The 17,290-nt window shown below is 30.9% G+C and overlaps 2 protein-coding genes across 3 annotated transcripts in view; one reads left to right on the top strand and one right to left on the bottom strand.

Annotated features, from left to right (window-relative positions):
- The window catches only part of LOC106457109 (putative cystathionine gamma-lyase 2), a 21,925-nt gene extending 15,945 nt beyond the window's left edge, over positions 1-5,980 (top strand). The window contains exons 8-9 of the mRNA XM_013916492.2: positions 3,118-3,292; positions 5,433-5,980. Coding sequence (XP_013771946.2) covers positions 3,118-3,292; positions 5,433-5,610 — 353 coding nt within the window. The 3' untranslated portion in view covers positions 5,611-5,980. The remainder of the gene's footprint in view (positions 1-3,117; positions 3,293-5,432) is intronic.
- A 1,446-nt stretch (positions 5,981-7,426) lies between these two features.
- Positions 7,427-17,290, bottom strand: part of LOC106457117 (mitofusin-2-like) — a 46,208-nt gene continuing 36,344 nt past the window's right edge. For both annotated transcript variants that reach the window (XM_013916501.2, XM_022382919.1), the window contains exons 12-17: positions 16,013-16,115; positions 14,841-15,049; positions 14,185-14,340; positions 12,467-12,663; positions 10,697-10,831; positions 7,427-9,725 (exon numbers count right to left, since the gene is read on the bottom strand). In XM_013916501.2, the coding sequence (XP_013771955.1) occupies positions 9,656-9,725; positions 10,697-10,831; positions 12,467-12,663; positions 14,185-14,340; positions 14,841-15,049; positions 16,013-16,115 (870 nt within the window). In that variant the 3' untranslated portion in view covers positions 7,427-9,655. The remainder of the gene's footprint in view (positions 9,726-10,696; positions 10,832-12,466; positions 12,664-14,184; positions 14,341-14,840; positions 15,050-16,012; positions 16,116-17,290) is intronic.

Genomic DNA, 17,290 nt, shown 5'->3' with positions numbered 1-17,290 from the left:
TACATGCTGAATGTGTGTCTCGTCGTGTGCCATCACTATAAGGGATCAGAGTATACTAAACTTTACACATTACATAGGCTACACTAACGTGATGTTTAGGCGGTTCGTTTTGTGTACGTTTTTTTAGGGGGTTGTTAATGAAAGTGTTCCAAAACGCGACATTGATTTCTTGACGACCTAATACATTCTGCTATTCTGAACTGAGACAAGTTACACACTCTCGGTTTTTAACTTATAGCAAATCTCAACAAACATGATGATTTACAATTATAGCCCAAAGCTTGTTTAGTTATAGTCATAAAAATACACTTCATATGTGCCAAAAGTGAAAAACAAATTCATTATTTCAACTTAGAAATTACGCTCGTTTATCAAGTCGTCTGTAAGTCGGAGAAAGAAAAGATACCGTGTTTCTACAACTGACATTTATATAGTTGGAACTATAGCTGGGTCAGTATGGCGTTTGTCTTTTAAAATAATCGGTTATTGTGTGAATAATAAGGTAAAAAGTAGTGAAGAATAAGATAAAAACTAGAGTAGTATACTGTGTGAATAACAAAGTAAAATGTGAGTAATAGACTGTGTGGAACTTAATAAGTAACTCCAAACTAAACTAACTTTAGACTAAGATCACAACTGGTTATTTTGCTTAAGGTTTTTGACTCTCAATTAGATCATGATGTTGTTGGTCAAGAAAAGAGACTGCGGGTATTACTATCAAAAAGCTCTATTGCTCTCAGTTTGTCGTTAACTTCTTATAAGCTAACTTTCATTACGTTGCCTTTCATCTTGTTTGATTATAATTGTTTCTCACGTTAACAGAGAAAGAATATATTTTCTCAGTTGTAACAAGAACTTTGGAATAAAATGTTTGTCTTTTATTCAATTTCTTTCGGGTTAATCCTGATATATCATTCGCTATCTTGATTTCAGCGTGTCCTTAAGATGATGATAATGGAGGCTTCAGGTATTTATGTTTTATAGCCGGCAGTTACCCAATTGTTTCATATCTAGTCCCGCTTGATTTTTCAGGAGGATAATTACGATTCACCGAAAATTATTTTAGGTATATAAAACGAAAATTTCTATACCTCTCATCTGTCAAAAATCAGAAAAAAAAGGTCATTTGTATAATTCAATCTTTTGGTCCCCCTACCAAAATACGAAATAGAAAAAATGATTAGCACGTGATGTAAGTAACGATGAAACCGATAATAAGTTATGAATAATATATACATTTTATTACCGGACCTTATTACAGTTAAAGTATGTGGCTGCGCTTATTAGATTCTTTCGTATATAGATTTTTATCAGTTGATAATCAGTTTTATTCATAGTCACTCTACCTCGTAAACTAAGAATTGTGCTATTGTTTGCTGTGGAATCTTAGCGACAAAATTTTCCATTGTTAGATCCACCAGAAAATTTAGGTCTGTTGAAATCATTGTAAGCTAATTTGTTTCTTTTTAATAGATGAAAAGAAAATCATAACGTGTTTAAAGTTTATACATCTCCACATTCCTCACAATTTATCTCAAAGTTTAGTTTTCTATTATTTTTTTTGTTTATGTCTCGATTCTTGTGTTCTCAAGTCATAACAATAGTTATATAATGTAATTTTGAGCATTAAACATATGCTTGAAGTTTTTCAATTCCGAATTTATTATTCTGCATTTAAAACTATGTCGAATAAGTTACTTCATATTATTTTGGATATTAGTAATTTCTAGTCTAAGGAAGGTATTAGGCTCTTTAAGATGATATTAGATATTCTTAATTTCTATTATAAAGAAGGTATTAAGCTGCTTAAGATGATGTTAGATATTATTAATTTCTATTATAAAGAAGGTATTAGGCTTCTTACGATGATATTAGATATTATTAATTTATATTCTAAGGAAGATATTAAGCTGATTAAGATAACTTTGTCACTAAACGTACTACTACCATTTAAATGATTTAATTATGCTATTATCAATATCTTCCTGCTTTTCACGAACAACTTTTCAGCGCCTTAATTGTTAAAGTCTACCAAACTTACATTTCAGTGCTATTAGGTTACTGATAACTTGGTTTTAACTCAAAAATTCGTAACACTTAATTATTGTATATACATATAAACATTACTTTGCAAAATCTAAATGGTAAATATTCCTTTACTTATGAAGTCAATAGTAGAGTTGTGTCAATGGTCAAGTTGTGAAGGGCTGTAGAAAAACGTGTAAGAGATTAGCCCAAATATCGAGCTGGGTACTCTTTCTTTAGATTTGACACTTACGATTGTACCGTATTGCAAAAAAATAAAAAACAGTACTTAGCCAGATATTTAGGCTACGTGTTAGATTTAACTATCGTTCTATATATATAGAAAGTACTCACCGGTATTTGGTACTTGTACTTGCAAGCTGAACAGCGCTCTGTTTAACACATGAGCTAAAAGTCAGATCAGATACCCTTTAACTAAGGTTCAGGCATAACCATCCCTAACTTATAATTGATGATTAAAAGTAGGGCGATTAGTCAGCAGGGCCCTCCGATTATGTGGTTACTCTTAATCGAATAGCAAGATAGCTGTCACAGTATATCGCCCTCACAGCTAAAAGGACGGGGGATATTTAGCGGAATATCGCGACTTGAACCTTCCAATCCGCAGTCCGACGTACTATCTATTAGACGACACTCGGCTCAGAAGGTACACAACTTAAATTCCTAAACCAAATTGAATGTTTTTTATTATTATTATATATATTTTCTCAGACATTTCTTTCTGTCAAAAACTTGAAACTTTATTACTTGGCTATCTCATTTTTTAAAAGTAAAATGCAAGTAGTTCAAAATCAGGACAAGGAGATGTCTTTATATCACTGATTTAAGGAACAGTTTTAATTCAAAACAGTATAAGTATTTCGCGTCTGTTAATGGTATTATAATTAGAAAGGCTTTTTGGCGTGAGGAATTAGTAAACATTTTATTGTAAAATTGTGTCAATATTTGTAATAGTCCGAATGTAGAAAACATGACTTTTTTTTTAAATTTCAGGACCATATAATGTGTTTGATTATTATTTGTTAAATAATAAGTGAGTTAACATGCTAGCTTAAACCTTACTTTCTTTAGGTCTAGAAAGTCATCCTCAACATAAAGTAGCCAAGAAGCAATGTACAGGATTTAGTGGAATGATCAGTTTTTATATTCGAGGAGGAGAGGAAGGAGCCAAGCACTTCATTAACAACCTCAGAATATTTACTTTAACCGGGAGCTTGGGCTGCGCAGAAAGTCTCGTAGAAATACCGTAAGTAAAACTTTTTATTGAAGATAGAAGTTTAGGTTGAAACATCAATGATATAATTTATAAATTAAATGAAAACTATATTTCGAAAGTACCAAATAATCCATCTACACGATTATGCTAATGTGACTGTGATAATCAGAGGATAAACCGAGCACACAGTTCTCTGATTCTTGCAATAGCTAGAGATTTGGGATCATATACGCAGAAGGACAGAATCTGTATTAGTTATTTGTTATCAGTGAAATTAAAAAAAAACAAAGCTCGGTGTGAAGATTTAACTGTCGGAAACAAAGAAAGAATGGTCGATCGTATAGACTATTGGGTTGAAGGTTGTGAAGTTAAAAACGAAATAAATACACAAGTTGTATCTAAATAAAATGGAAATGAACTGATGACTGTTGTTGACGACCAGTGGATGGATACACACTCATCAGGCTGAAGCAAACAAAGAAAAGACTTCCATTTGACTCTCTCAAGACAGAAACGAATCTGTCTAAAAACGTTCAAACTACGCTTACAATTCACCTGCTATCTGTAATTGACCAATCATAACACTAGATCACAAGTATTCGGCACTACCACTGGTCCATACGACAGTCGTAGACTAGCCCCCATATACACAAGGTAAAGTATAAGATACAATACAGCTGTTCTACTGAACAGTTGATATATATAGTTCCCGTGATCAGAAAGGTTGAATTTAGCACATGGTCGTGATTATGTTCCAAATTACACGAGGGCTATCTGCGCTAGCCGTCCCTAATTTAGCAGTGTAAAACTAGAGGGAAAGCGGCTAGTCATCAACAACCACCGCTAACTCTTGGGCTACTCTTTTACCAACGAATAGTGGGATTGATCGTAACATTATAATGCCCCCACGGCTGAACGGGCGAGCATGTTTGGTGGGATGGGGATTCGAACTTGCGACCCGACCGCCTTAATCACCTGGCCGTTCCTAACTATAACTCAGAATTTTTTATTTTGTGAATATCATATATACCCAATACGTTAGTAACTTACTGTTAACTACATAGCTACACATTAAGTTGTCTGTGCTTTGCCCACTGCGGGTGCCGAAAACCGAATTTTAAGTGTTATAAGCCTGTCAGACTTACCGCTGAGCCACCGAGGGGCAGAGAGAGGTATTTACATATCACATTATTTATTTTTTCACTCCGTTCCTTAATATAACCAGTTTTCAAAATATTAACATAAACTCAGTCAACACAACACACACTTTGTAAATCTTTTAATCATTATTGGTTTATGTTTTACGAGTCTGTTTAGTTTCTTACTTTTACGTTAAATGGGCCTTATTTAAAATTTGACACTAAATCCGTATTGCATTAGCTAATTAGACTACATTTAACCATCTAGGGTTGCGGTTGATTAGTAACCAGAAATACGGCTATATCATAACGTAAAAGACACATGCAGATGAACATCTGGATGTGAAACGCATTAGCTCCTTTTAAACCTGGTATCGCTCTAATTATCAATTAGATCGAGCAGTCTGTAACCTGTTTATTGTAGCTGTTCATAGTTTATTTTTAATTAAGCACAAAGCTACACAATGGGCTATCTGTGCTCTACTCACAACGGGTATCGAAACCTGGTTTCTATCGTTGTAAGTCCGCAGACATATCGCTGTGTAACTAAGGCCAGTTTTTAGTAATTCCACGCTTTTTTATAAACTTTGCACCTTATGTTAGCATATACGTTAATACTAAATCAGTCAAAACAGGTAGTAACGCCTAATGCTCAGTTTAGTTGATGAGAATTACGCTTGCTAGATCAACTTATATTCGAACTGTGACCATTATTTATAAGACTTTACACGATTTCTTGCAACTATTTTTTTGTTGCAACCACATTTTTGAGCTTTGCAAGGGTTGTTTCGTTGTAACCATTTCTTTGACTTTAAGAATTTTGTTGCAACCACTTCTTTGAGTCTTACAAGATTTATTTTGTCGTAACTACTTTGAGTTTTATCAACAAAAGTTTTATAAAACTCAAAGAAGTAATTACAACAAAAGTTTTGTAAAACTCAAAGAAGTAATTACAACAAAAGTTTTCAACATTTCTTTGATTTCTGCACCACGATAAAACAATAATTTGATCAGTTTTGTTGCTTTAATAGGGCTAAGGTTAGTCACAATGCTGTAGAAGAGGAATACCGACTGAAAATTGGAATAACAGATAATTTGATACGTATGTCTGTCGGACTGGAAGATACAGAGGATTTACTGAATGATGTGAAACAAGCACTTGATAACACCGAAACAATGATGCTTCACTCTGAACGATCGTCAACCTGAGTATGACGGATGGTCACGGAAGTGGTAATCAGTTGATAGAGAAACTGGCTTTGTAATTTGAAAACGCAAAAGTTTTAAGTACGTATAAACAACCATACTAACACTTTAGACAAAATGAAGTTCATAAGGTTCTGTAAACCACTATTTATGTAAACTCAACGGAAAACGACTATGTTTTGTTTTTTGTTAAAAGGTAATAATTAATTACTGTTATAGCACACTATTTTAATTTCGTATATGAAAAAGTGCTTCAAAATATTCGGTCTGAGCCATCAGTATAATCAGGAAAAATGTGTGAAGAATTCTAATAAATAACATTATGGATTTGTTTAATTAAGTGCTATAAAATAATAATAAATTCTTCTTTACATGTATTTGTATGTGTATGTACATCCAGTGCAACCAAAGTATTAGTACATTGTTACACAACTGTTATAGAATCAAAACTATCTCAAGTACATCTTTATCACAAACTTAGTCTACATTGATGCACAGCTGCTGTAGAATTTAAGACTGTCTCTAATATGTCTCTATTACAAACTTATTCTAAATTAGTACACAGGTGTTGTAGAATTTAAGACTGTCTCAAATATGTCTCTATTACAAACTTAGTCTAAATTAGAACACAGCTGCTGTAGAATTTAAGACTGTCTCAAGTACGTCTCTATTACAAACTTATTCTAAATTAGTACACAGGTGTTGTAGAATTTAAGACTGTCTCAAGTACGTCTTTATTACAAACTTATTCTAAATTAGTACACAGGTGTAGAATTTAAGACTTTCTCAAATAAGTCTCTATTACAAACTTATTCTAAATTAGTACACAGCTGTCGTAGAATTTAAGACTGTCTCAAATATGTCTCTATTACAAACTTATTCTAAATTAGTACACAGCTGTTGTAGAATTTAAGACTGTTTCAAGTATGTCTCTATTACAAACTTAGTCTAAATTAGTACACAGCTGTTGTAGAATTTAAGACTGTATGAGTACGTCTTTATTACAGACCTAGTCTATGTTAGTACACACATGCTGTAGAATAGCCAGTTTTAATTAAATACACGTATACTAGTCCAGCAGACAGTAGATATTGCTTTTAGTCCTGTGTGCGTCTTAACAGTACATTTTAAATAAACTTCGAAATTTGATCAAATTGAGTCCAATGGTTAATTGTCTCGTCAAAAACAAACAATCAACTTTTGTTACATGCAAATCAAACGTCAGTGTTATATTTAAAGTCAACCACTTTCGTTGCAATGGTAATAAATGTTTGAGGGAGAAAAACTTTTGGTGTATATTCTAGGCTGGTTATTGTAAAAGTTAAAAACATTGTCGGGCGGGAGGGTTGCACTATGTGAATGCCTTTATAGTCACAAACGTAATTTAGAATATTACACAACTTATATAAAACGCTCAGTCATCCTAAAGTACATCTTTCAGCGTGTTAGTCTTGGAAAGTAAATTAAAAACAACATTTGTTTAGTTTGAATAACACCTATCATTACAAATGTGACTTTTCTATTCACCAACTGACTTGAGAGGAGTAAATTATTAATTACGAATAACATCAAGAGAGTAATTTATTCTTTGTATAAGAAATATAAATCAGATCTTGCTCGAAGTTTCATCAAATAATTGTGGGTGAACTTACATTCAATGTGTTCGCTACTCGGTGAAAATACATACACAAAGTTTTGTTTTATACATTCGCTCATTTTCTTCAACTAATTCAAATAGCGCTGCAGATGTCAAATGTGTAGTAGTTTCATAAACTCTTACACCTGAATGTAGAGTAGGAAAAAATACTTGCAACCTGGATATTTCGTAAATTAATCAAAGTTTATTTTTGTGTTCTTCAAATTTTTTATTTAATAAAACTTTCAAACATTACTTGTAAGGATATTCAGCAGCAATAGCATTGTTGTATCTTATCCATTCTTAAGAACTAAATTACAATAAATAGCTTTGTCCTGTTACAGGTTAAAAATATTATCCAGATATTGTATCACACCTCTATTTACTACAAATGGTTTGTATGCATTCACATTTTCTTCCAATTATATTGAGTTTCTTTTTCAATGCACCAAATATTTTCTATATGCTTATGAAAAGTAACTGTTGAATGTAAACTATAAATTATTCGCTAAACATTTTAACGTCTATAAAATATGAGCAGTTAAAAAATAGACTGCCAGGAATCTGCTGAACTTACAATTTTCTTAAGAGACAATTGGCATGTGACAACTGAATTCAAATCAGATACTACCTTTCTCAACCATAAAACTATGCATCTTTTTCTGTGAGACCTCAAAAGTTTAAGATGCTGATTTTTAACTTATCATTCTACATCTTATAAATAAGTTTAAAGTTGTAACACTGGTATATTAAACCTAAGATAGAGGTAAGGGCACTTTCAAATGAATGAGGTACACAGTACCCCTCCTGAGATATCATAAAAATGTCTCAAAATATGCCCTAGCTATTTAGTATCTCTCCAGTGCTATAAAAGTAATCTTTAGGAAGCACTAATAATTCTTTCTTATAATGCTGAATCACTAATATGTTCATCCATGATTTAAATCAAATAACTTGCAATCAGTTAATCAACAAGTTTTACAATAAATTTCATTTAACATCACTATTTGTTTCAGTGAAAAACACAGAAACAGTGCTGGAAGAACTGATTTCTCTTTAGTAAAATACAAAGTATCAATCAAAAAATCCACTGGTAATGTGGGGAGACACAAGAATCAATGGTTTAAATTTGAGCAGTTTCTTTAAAGATAATTTTTCTTTAAAATCCCATTATCATCAAACTTTTATGATCTTCTGTTGTTACGACGACATATAAAAGAAAAACATATTTCGGCTACTGATTCCAAATTAGTTCCTAATTTCAGTTACTCCTACATTGAATTAAACATGAAATCCCATTTGGTAAACTTGAATAGAAACAATGGTCTGGCACAGACTTCCAAATAAACCTCATCTTTTATCAGCACAAGCTCACTATTTTTACTTTCTTAATTAAAAGTTAAATGCTTGAGAGAAGATGAACAAGTCAAAATAACTAAAAAAGTGCAGAAGGAGGATAAGTATATATAGATTTCCAAAAGAAGAAAATGTGAGTCATAGAAACAAAAAAATAAAAACTTTCTAGATTTACCACATTTTCATATGAAATAGTTTTTTAAAGCTCTCTAAAACAACAGTTTTGGTTTAGTCACAGACTCAATGTATCCTTTAAAATACTATCTTTAAATATTTTCATGCTATTAGCATTGGGTAACATCCATTTGTAAACAGCTATTTAATCTCAATGTTCATATAATGTAAATATATTTCTACACTGTCCTGCTCAAATCTTTCGTTATAAGATGCTCTAAGTGAATAAAAATTTGAGACCACAAAGTTAAAATACAACAACACTAGTTTCTTTTCAGGTTAACAAAATTTTAACCAGTTATTAAACTACTTTCAGATATTCCACAAGTGTAACTTTAGCTGCATCTCCAAAAGAATGAGCAAAATACAAACACCTACTTAACACAAGATACACAGTCAGTCAACTACCTCCAAATCTACAACACATCAACCTTTTACTTACCATATATATATATATGAAAATGTAAAGAATAATAAGTAAATAAGATTAGGTTATGAATTCATTGATTATTTACTCTTTTTTTTTGTTGTTATATCAACTCTTTTGCAAAATTTTAAAAATTAGCAGATGATGGAGCATAAAAATGTCAACTTTTTGCATATTTTAACTTGTAATATTTGTATAGATACTTGCATTTAACTGCAATGTTCACATCAACAAATATTTTGAGCATATTTTTTCTTTTTCATTTGTCATCAATGACTGATAAAAATAATTCCTTTTTTGCTACAATATAAAGTTTTTCCTACAAAAACAGTTTTTCTAAAACTATATGACAACATCAACACTCCTAAATCAACGACTGGTCGATTTAAAAATTCTGTAATCAACACAGTTTCACTAAATATGGAGTTGCCATTAGTTAAGAACTTGAACCCTTTTCACTGGTCATACTGCAGATACTGTTGGCTAAAGGTCTCAAGCTCACTCATCAGGTAACCAGCCTTATTCCTACAGAAAGAACAAAAAGAAAAAATACATCAACTAGCAAAAATAAAGGTTAATTTACACAGTGAACATAATGTATGTATTATTTTTTTTAAATAGCTTGGAAGTGTTTCACAACAACTATTTCAATTGCGAAAAGTTTAGAAAATACAAGACTAAGGGATGCCCAGTAAAACAATTTCTATACTTGAAACTTCATGATTTATTACTGTCCACAGTAATATTTTTATGTTTAAACTACACAAATCTTCCTTGAAGACTGGCTAGCATGTTAGTTGTTAATATGTTAAATCACATATCTTTTAGATGCCAAACTTTGAAAATCATATAAAAACTGACTGTTAATGGTTAATAGATAATTTCAAAATTCATCCAACAGAATAATATCTGTGTGGTAGTATTTAGATTGTAATTAACAATTCAATAAGCTGATATACATAAAGGTTGACATAACAAATAATAACTATATAAATGGTAATTCACAAGTACAACAAATACAATGGTTCTATGCCACTGCTATATGACAAATATCATCAGTAGTTTATATATCTTGAACTGAGCATTCTGTTTATTTTACAAAATATTTTACTGGAAAATGTATTACTTACGTTTCTCACAAGGACAGATACTGTCTAGTGTATCTAATTAAACATTTCTTTAGAAGTTTTTAACAAAGAACTGACAGAGTAGAAACAAATATTAGATGAAAATGAAAACAAGTCAATATGGTGAAAATAATTTTACAATGTAACATCAGTTTCTAAAACAAGTTAAGGTAAAAATAAATGTCCATTCCACTTAGTAAAATGAAGAAAAAAAAACATACCTGAAACACCAAAATGTATGTTTTCGTTATGATTAACTAAATTTAATGAAAAATTTATTAACATGTTCATTTAAGATGTGAAAGTTTATCAAAATGGATGAAGAAAACTGATTTTACCAAACTCAAGCAGTTCATTAAAAAAATTTACCTCAGAATCCTTGACATGGCTAAACATTCATCCAGGTTTTCTACTTCTGTGTCAAGTCTTCTGATTACTCCCTGCATCTCGCTAACCACCTCATCAATAAGCTGACAAAGTCGAGCAAAGGTACTGCTTAGTTCCCTGTAACCAAAAATTTCTTTTTGTAAGCTATTCATTAAACTTGAAAGCATGCAGTTTTCTGTTAGTTATTGTGAGCACAGATTACTGTAGGTTGAGAAGTCACTAAAATTTCCTCCCATATCCCATACTTAGCTTTTTTTATGACTGGTGATGATTTTAAACATTTCTAGTGTTCTTATGTTATATTACCATTGTCTCTCACATGACCTTAGGCTTATATTGATAGTACAACCAAGTCATTGTTGTCATGTTAGATGAACAGGGAAATGTAAAAAATGCAGTAATAATCACACAATATTAGGAAGAGTACCTTCCAAAATTTTTGTTGTATCAAAATAATTCAAAAGTATCAATACAGTCAAAAAGTAAAAACCATTCATAAAATAAATTATAAATATTATCTACTGACACAATTTTTCATTGAAATTAAGTGCTTGGATTCTATTATTAATAATGTATATATTTTTCTCCATTACAAAATCTATGTATAGCCTTCAATACAGGTCTTACAAGATCCTGTTTTACTGGTTGCTTATCTAAACAATAAAATGTTTATCATTTATAATAATTTTGCAAAATTTACAAAACACAAGTAACAGCTAAGAAGCAATACAAAATCGTAGTTCAAAGTCAGTCAGAAGCATCAAATACAAAACAAGTGAATGTACTGTTCTGATTGTAAGTTTATATTCTCTCTCGTTTTTATTTTTTTGACACAAGTATTTTGTTTCTGGAGAAACAGAGCCATAGAGAAACAAAGCACTTTTGTTAAAAAAGAGTGAAATAAAATATAAAATTTCCATTTAGAGACAGAGTCCTAGCTGTATGAATACATTTCCAGGTCTATAATAAATAAACAATACATTTTCTACCTGTTAAGCCTAAGATGAACAATAAGTTTATTTAAAAAAGATTCTAACTTCAGAAAGAAAAAGAGAGATAAACATTCCTTCTGTTATTTTCTTACAAACAATATGATTTTCTTCATATTTAACCACTAAGTAGTGAAATAGAAGTAAACATATTCTACACCTTTGTTGTTAATATATTGTTTCTTACTTATCACTATATCTTTTGAAACAAAGTTGCTGGTTTCTTTTCTTTTTCAGAAATAACTATCTTAAATGCTGTTGTGAAAGTTTTTAGGCATTAGTACTTTCTGAAATTTTGCTGCTGCTTTTAGTATTTCTAGGCAAGGAAAAGGACACAATGTTTTATATTAAACATCAAAAAAATTAAAATAGTGAACAATTTTGAATTTATTTGTCTTGAATTTTGCGCAAAGCTACACGAGGGCTATCTGCACTAGCCGTTCCTAATTTAGCGGTGTAAGACTAGAAGGAAGACGGCTAGTCATCACCACCCACTGCCAACTCTTGGGCTACCAAAGAATAGTGGGATTAAACATCACGTTATAACACCCCCCACAGCTGAACGGGCAAGCATGTTTGGTGGGACAGGGAATCAAACCCACGACCCTCAGATTGTGAGTCAAGTGCCCTAACCACCTGGCCATGCCGGGCCACAATTTTAAAATTCATATTCTACAATTATATATACAATTACACAGATGCAAATTCTAAAGATGTAAATTTATAAACATTTTTTTTTATAAATGAAAGATGGTGCTCTTACTGTTGAACTTGGTGACTGCAGTTGGCACTAGTCAAGTCAACTATTAGTTTCAGCTTGCGGGTAGTGTGGTTGACATATTGTTTCTTGAAAGCACGTTCTTTAGCCTTGTTTGTCCATGTTAGCCACTCATATGCATATAACAGGCCATAAATACCTGCTGTCAGTATTATTACCTTCCAGCCAACTGTTCGAACTAGCTACAAAAAAAAAAAATTAAATAGAACAATAAGCTCATCCTTCATTGCCACATTTTGCCCAAACTTTCTTCTCCACTACAGCTTTTGTATAGAAAAGTTCAGTTTAAAAAAATGTTCACTTTGTAAAAATATGCTTACATTTTGATATCTAAACAAAAACATAGAAATCCAAAATGTGTTTTATAGTTTTCAGCAACAATTATGATCATATACTAATTTATTATACAAAAAAAAAAATCGTATACTCCGAGATGATCGTAAGTTTTTTCATATTTCTTACATGCTACTCGGTATATAATGACATTTTATGGGACATCAATTTTTGTTATTTCAAAATGAACTTGATACCAGGAGTGTTGTTACCTAATGAAAATATTTGGGGCTTCGGCCCCAAGAAGCACCTACTACACAAAATAATTAAAGCATAATTGCATTGTAATACACATGTGGCACTGTGAAATACATCTGGAACACAGGCCTTGTGGGCTGATGCTCAGTAATACCTCTACCCAATACAAAAATCATATATACCACCTATATGGAGATTAATTTGTGTGTATAATTACATAATTTATTGAACATATAGAAAACTATCATATACAACATGGTTTATGTATGCTTCATTTTATTATATTTTTTTTACTTGAAACTTTTCAAATATACTAATAATATTTCTCCTTCACAATCATACAGTTCAGTCATGAGCCAAACAGAAATTCATGATAAATATTAGTACATATATAATACAAAACTTTGTAGAGTAAGTATAAGAATCCAAAATTTCGTTTTTTGACAGCTTTGCTTAATCAAGGTTCTGTGATTTGTTCTGAAATTCCATGACTAGTGCTAAAAGTAAAATGGAGAGTCTGATGCATTTGTTTTTACCTTCTCCCTTTGTTATTGCTGCGTTTTTCTAGGATTTCGAAAAATAATTATATGTTCATGCTTATGGTAAAATCTCCAGTATTATGGTACACAAAATTATATAGTATATAATTAAAATACTGTAAATTAAACATTCATGAAATTTTCTTGATTATCCCAGTTACAAGTGCAAAAAGCTTGACATAATGGAATGTTGCAAACTAAAATCTGTTGTGAATATTTTTAGACTGCTAAAACTAAAGTATTAATGAGTTGATTTCACGGATCTCCTAAAGATTCATTTTGTTGGTTACAGTAACATACTTCAGCTGTACATTAAAGTGAATTAAAAATTCAAAACCTCTTTTACAGTTTCCAGCAACAATGATTAATCATAAGGTGAGGCTTTAGAACAACAAAAATATCCCACTGTGATTTAAATAGTTTATTGTGGTGATTTTTACTTTGACTTTTGTTATAATTAATGCCTTGAGCTGAGTAATTTATTACTACCATGTGTATGTTGTAATGAGTTAACTTATATGCCAACATCCATAGAATCTCAACCACATGTACGTGGTTAAAGGAGTAAAACCTTTAAAAATATAATCTGGTTAACAAGTCTTAACTTCAAGAAAACAAAGTACAAATACTTACAAATCCTCCAACAGCAAGAGTACCCACAGCTGTCTGCGACGTTGGCGATACAAGTGCTATTTGTTGGACTATAGATAAATAGTCTGATGAGGGCTGGAAAAACTGTTTTACTTCAGCATTAGGTGACTGGTGAGCAATGCCAATTGGGCGAGGTATCTAACAAATAAACAACAACAATTTAATATAACTGTTCATGGAACAGTTTTGTTGAATGAAATAACGACAGAATAACATTTTGAACGAAACAGGTATACCAACAAATGCTTACAGCCAATGATGGAATGGCTTTATGAATGAAACAGACTTAATAATGTTATATTAAAATGTACATACTTAATCACTTCCAGCAAAATAAAACAGTCCAATACTTACATACCATGCAATATTTAATACTTTATATCATTAAAGTTATACAATTAAATGGCTAAACATGTTGAGGCACAAACATAAGAGCCAAGTATTTAGAATAATTAAAATACATACACACACACACACACACACACATATATATATATATATATATATATGTATACATAAAGAATAACACATCAATAGCTGAGAGTATTGTCATATACTTCAATATGATATAAATATTTAAGTACTTGACACTTATAAGCTCCTAAAACGTCTACAGCAGCAAGGCTATTAATACTAACAGTCTCTTTTGCTCGTTTGGTGTTCCTTGGGCCAAGAAAACGTTTCATTAATGACACAAGTCCCAGAGAGAATTGAAACTCCAAGTCTTCTTGGAAGTCAGAGCATAGACTGTCACAGTTTATCCGATACAGAACTTCAAAGTTGTGACGAGGCATTATATTGGTCATCTGTTGCCTGTGTTCCTGGGGTAACAAAGAAGACATCCTTGCTGGGGGAATAATAAAAGAATAAAATAATAAAAGTATTCAATTGCATAAGAAAAAAAAATTCTAACCTGATAAAAGCAACTATAATCCAATCAATTTAATGCTTAAAATAAACAAAACCATACAAAAGTTGAGATATAAAACTCCTATAAAGAGATTTATGTTTTACCTTTTCAAACTACTACAATAAATTATAACCATGTAGCTATAGATAAACACTAAGTCACAGAAAAAATACCTTAAATATCTATTTCTAATGGCATTATAACAATTTACCATTTGATTTCTTAAAAGCAATACAAACAATACTTTACTAGTAAAATATAAATGAAATAATCCAAGACAGTAACAAACTACATGTGTTATCAAATTAGTTTAAGTTTTTTTTTACCAGTTAGACTATTCAAGAGTATTTCAGCTAAGGTAGACCATTCCATACAGATAGTATATTAGCATACATTGTAGTAAACTGTGATGGTTCTCAAACAATCTAAGACACTAAATAGCAATTTAGAAGTTAACAAAGATAATACCAAACTGTGACTGTTAATACCAAACACTGAAAGTTCTCAGGAAAGCTAATGAGATACTAGACATTATTTTGAATTATAACAAAGATAATACCAAATATTGATAGTTCTTAAACAACTTAATGAAACACAAGACAGTATTTTAGAAACTAACCAAAATAATACCAAACTTTAATGGTTCTCAGGAATTCAATGATATACTAGAAAGTACTTTAGAATTTAACAAAAATAATATAAAACTTTGAGGGTCCTCAAACTGTCTAAAGAAACATTTGAAGAGACACTAAACAGTACTTTAAAACTTAACTAAAGTAATACCACACTTTGATGGTTCTCAAACGGTCTAATGAGATAATAGATAGTACTTTAGGATTTAAAAAACATATCATCAAACTTTGATTGTCTTTAAACAGTCTCATGAGAAGAAAAACTCACCAATCATTTCTTTCTGTGAACTTTCAACATTCATGGCTACTGTGTTCGAAAGACGACTTCGAAGGTTACTTCCCAGTCCTTCTTCCACATGAGTGTGTAGTTCCTGAAGAATTAAAATTTTAAATTAACAAAATACTAGTAAATATAACTATTACAAACAATATTTAGCCTATGAAAAACTATAACAAGTTTAGTCATAATACAAATGTCATGGTTAATGAACATCTTTTATTTACTACAAAACTGAAAATAACAACTTCTCTTAATTTTCTCTATTCACCACTAATCACTAATGCGAGATTACTCATGATCTGTAAAACTACTCCAAATATTGTGCTAATTTCAATGATAACAAAAAAAGAGTATAACACTTACAGAAACAAATACTTCAATAAGATTTTAAAAACCTAAAACCCTCAATAAAGTATTAATTTCTTTTCTGATTAATACATCATTTCAAACATCTAGTCAAATCTTCACACACAATCTTTTGAAATATCTCAATATCTATCAGGTTTCAAATTTAAATACAGAAATTGTTGGTCTTAAAAACTTTAATTGACCAAGTATGACAACTGAACAGTAATAACCTAACATGAACTGTAGGTCTTCCAACAGAATAAACTATGCAAATAATGTAAATATAAAGGTATATAATGGTTAAAAATTCTTAAATAAATACATACTGAAAAATAAAAAAATGGTTTAAAACTTTAACTTTAAATAAATAAATCTTATGCTCCAGAGACAGTTTTGGACTAAGCAAAGGAGATGAAATGATTATAGATATTAAGTTAATATCATGTTAACATGTTAGTTTCTTTGAATAAATTAACAAAAATGCCATCTCTATTTTTATGCAATGTAATGTTTACAAACTGTCCAGGAAATGTTCTCATAATGTGTATATTTAATGTTGAAATTGTATTTTATTGGGCATAGCTTTTCCTAGTAAATTTGCCTTCAAGTTAACTGACATGAAAAATTTCTTTTAAGTGAAATAATTGCTTCCTTATGCAAACTGTATGTTACTATTACCCATACACTTGCAGAGTCTGATACATCAGCTTTCCTGTACTATAATACAGCTGCTGGCGCAAGTGTGAAATAGCTCATACTGTATTTATTTCATTTTGTTTTTCAATTCTGCACAACATTACTCTGTAATATACATCTTTAATTCTGAAGTGACAGACTAGACAATACCACCCACTGCCAATCATGTTCCCTCTCATTTTTCAATCCATGTGCGGTATGAATTTTTCTTCTTTTTTTTTT

Source organism: Limulus polyphemus, unplaced genomic scaffold (genome assembly GCF_000517525.1).
Source record: "Limulus polyphemus unplaced genomic scaffold, Limulus_polyphemus-2.1.2 Scaffold293, whole genome shotgun sequence".
Taxonomy (NCBI): domain Eukaryota; kingdom Metazoa; phylum Arthropoda; class Merostomata; order Xiphosura; family Limulidae; genus Limulus; species Limulus polyphemus.
This window is presented reverse-complemented; position numbering and strand designations above follow the sequence as displayed.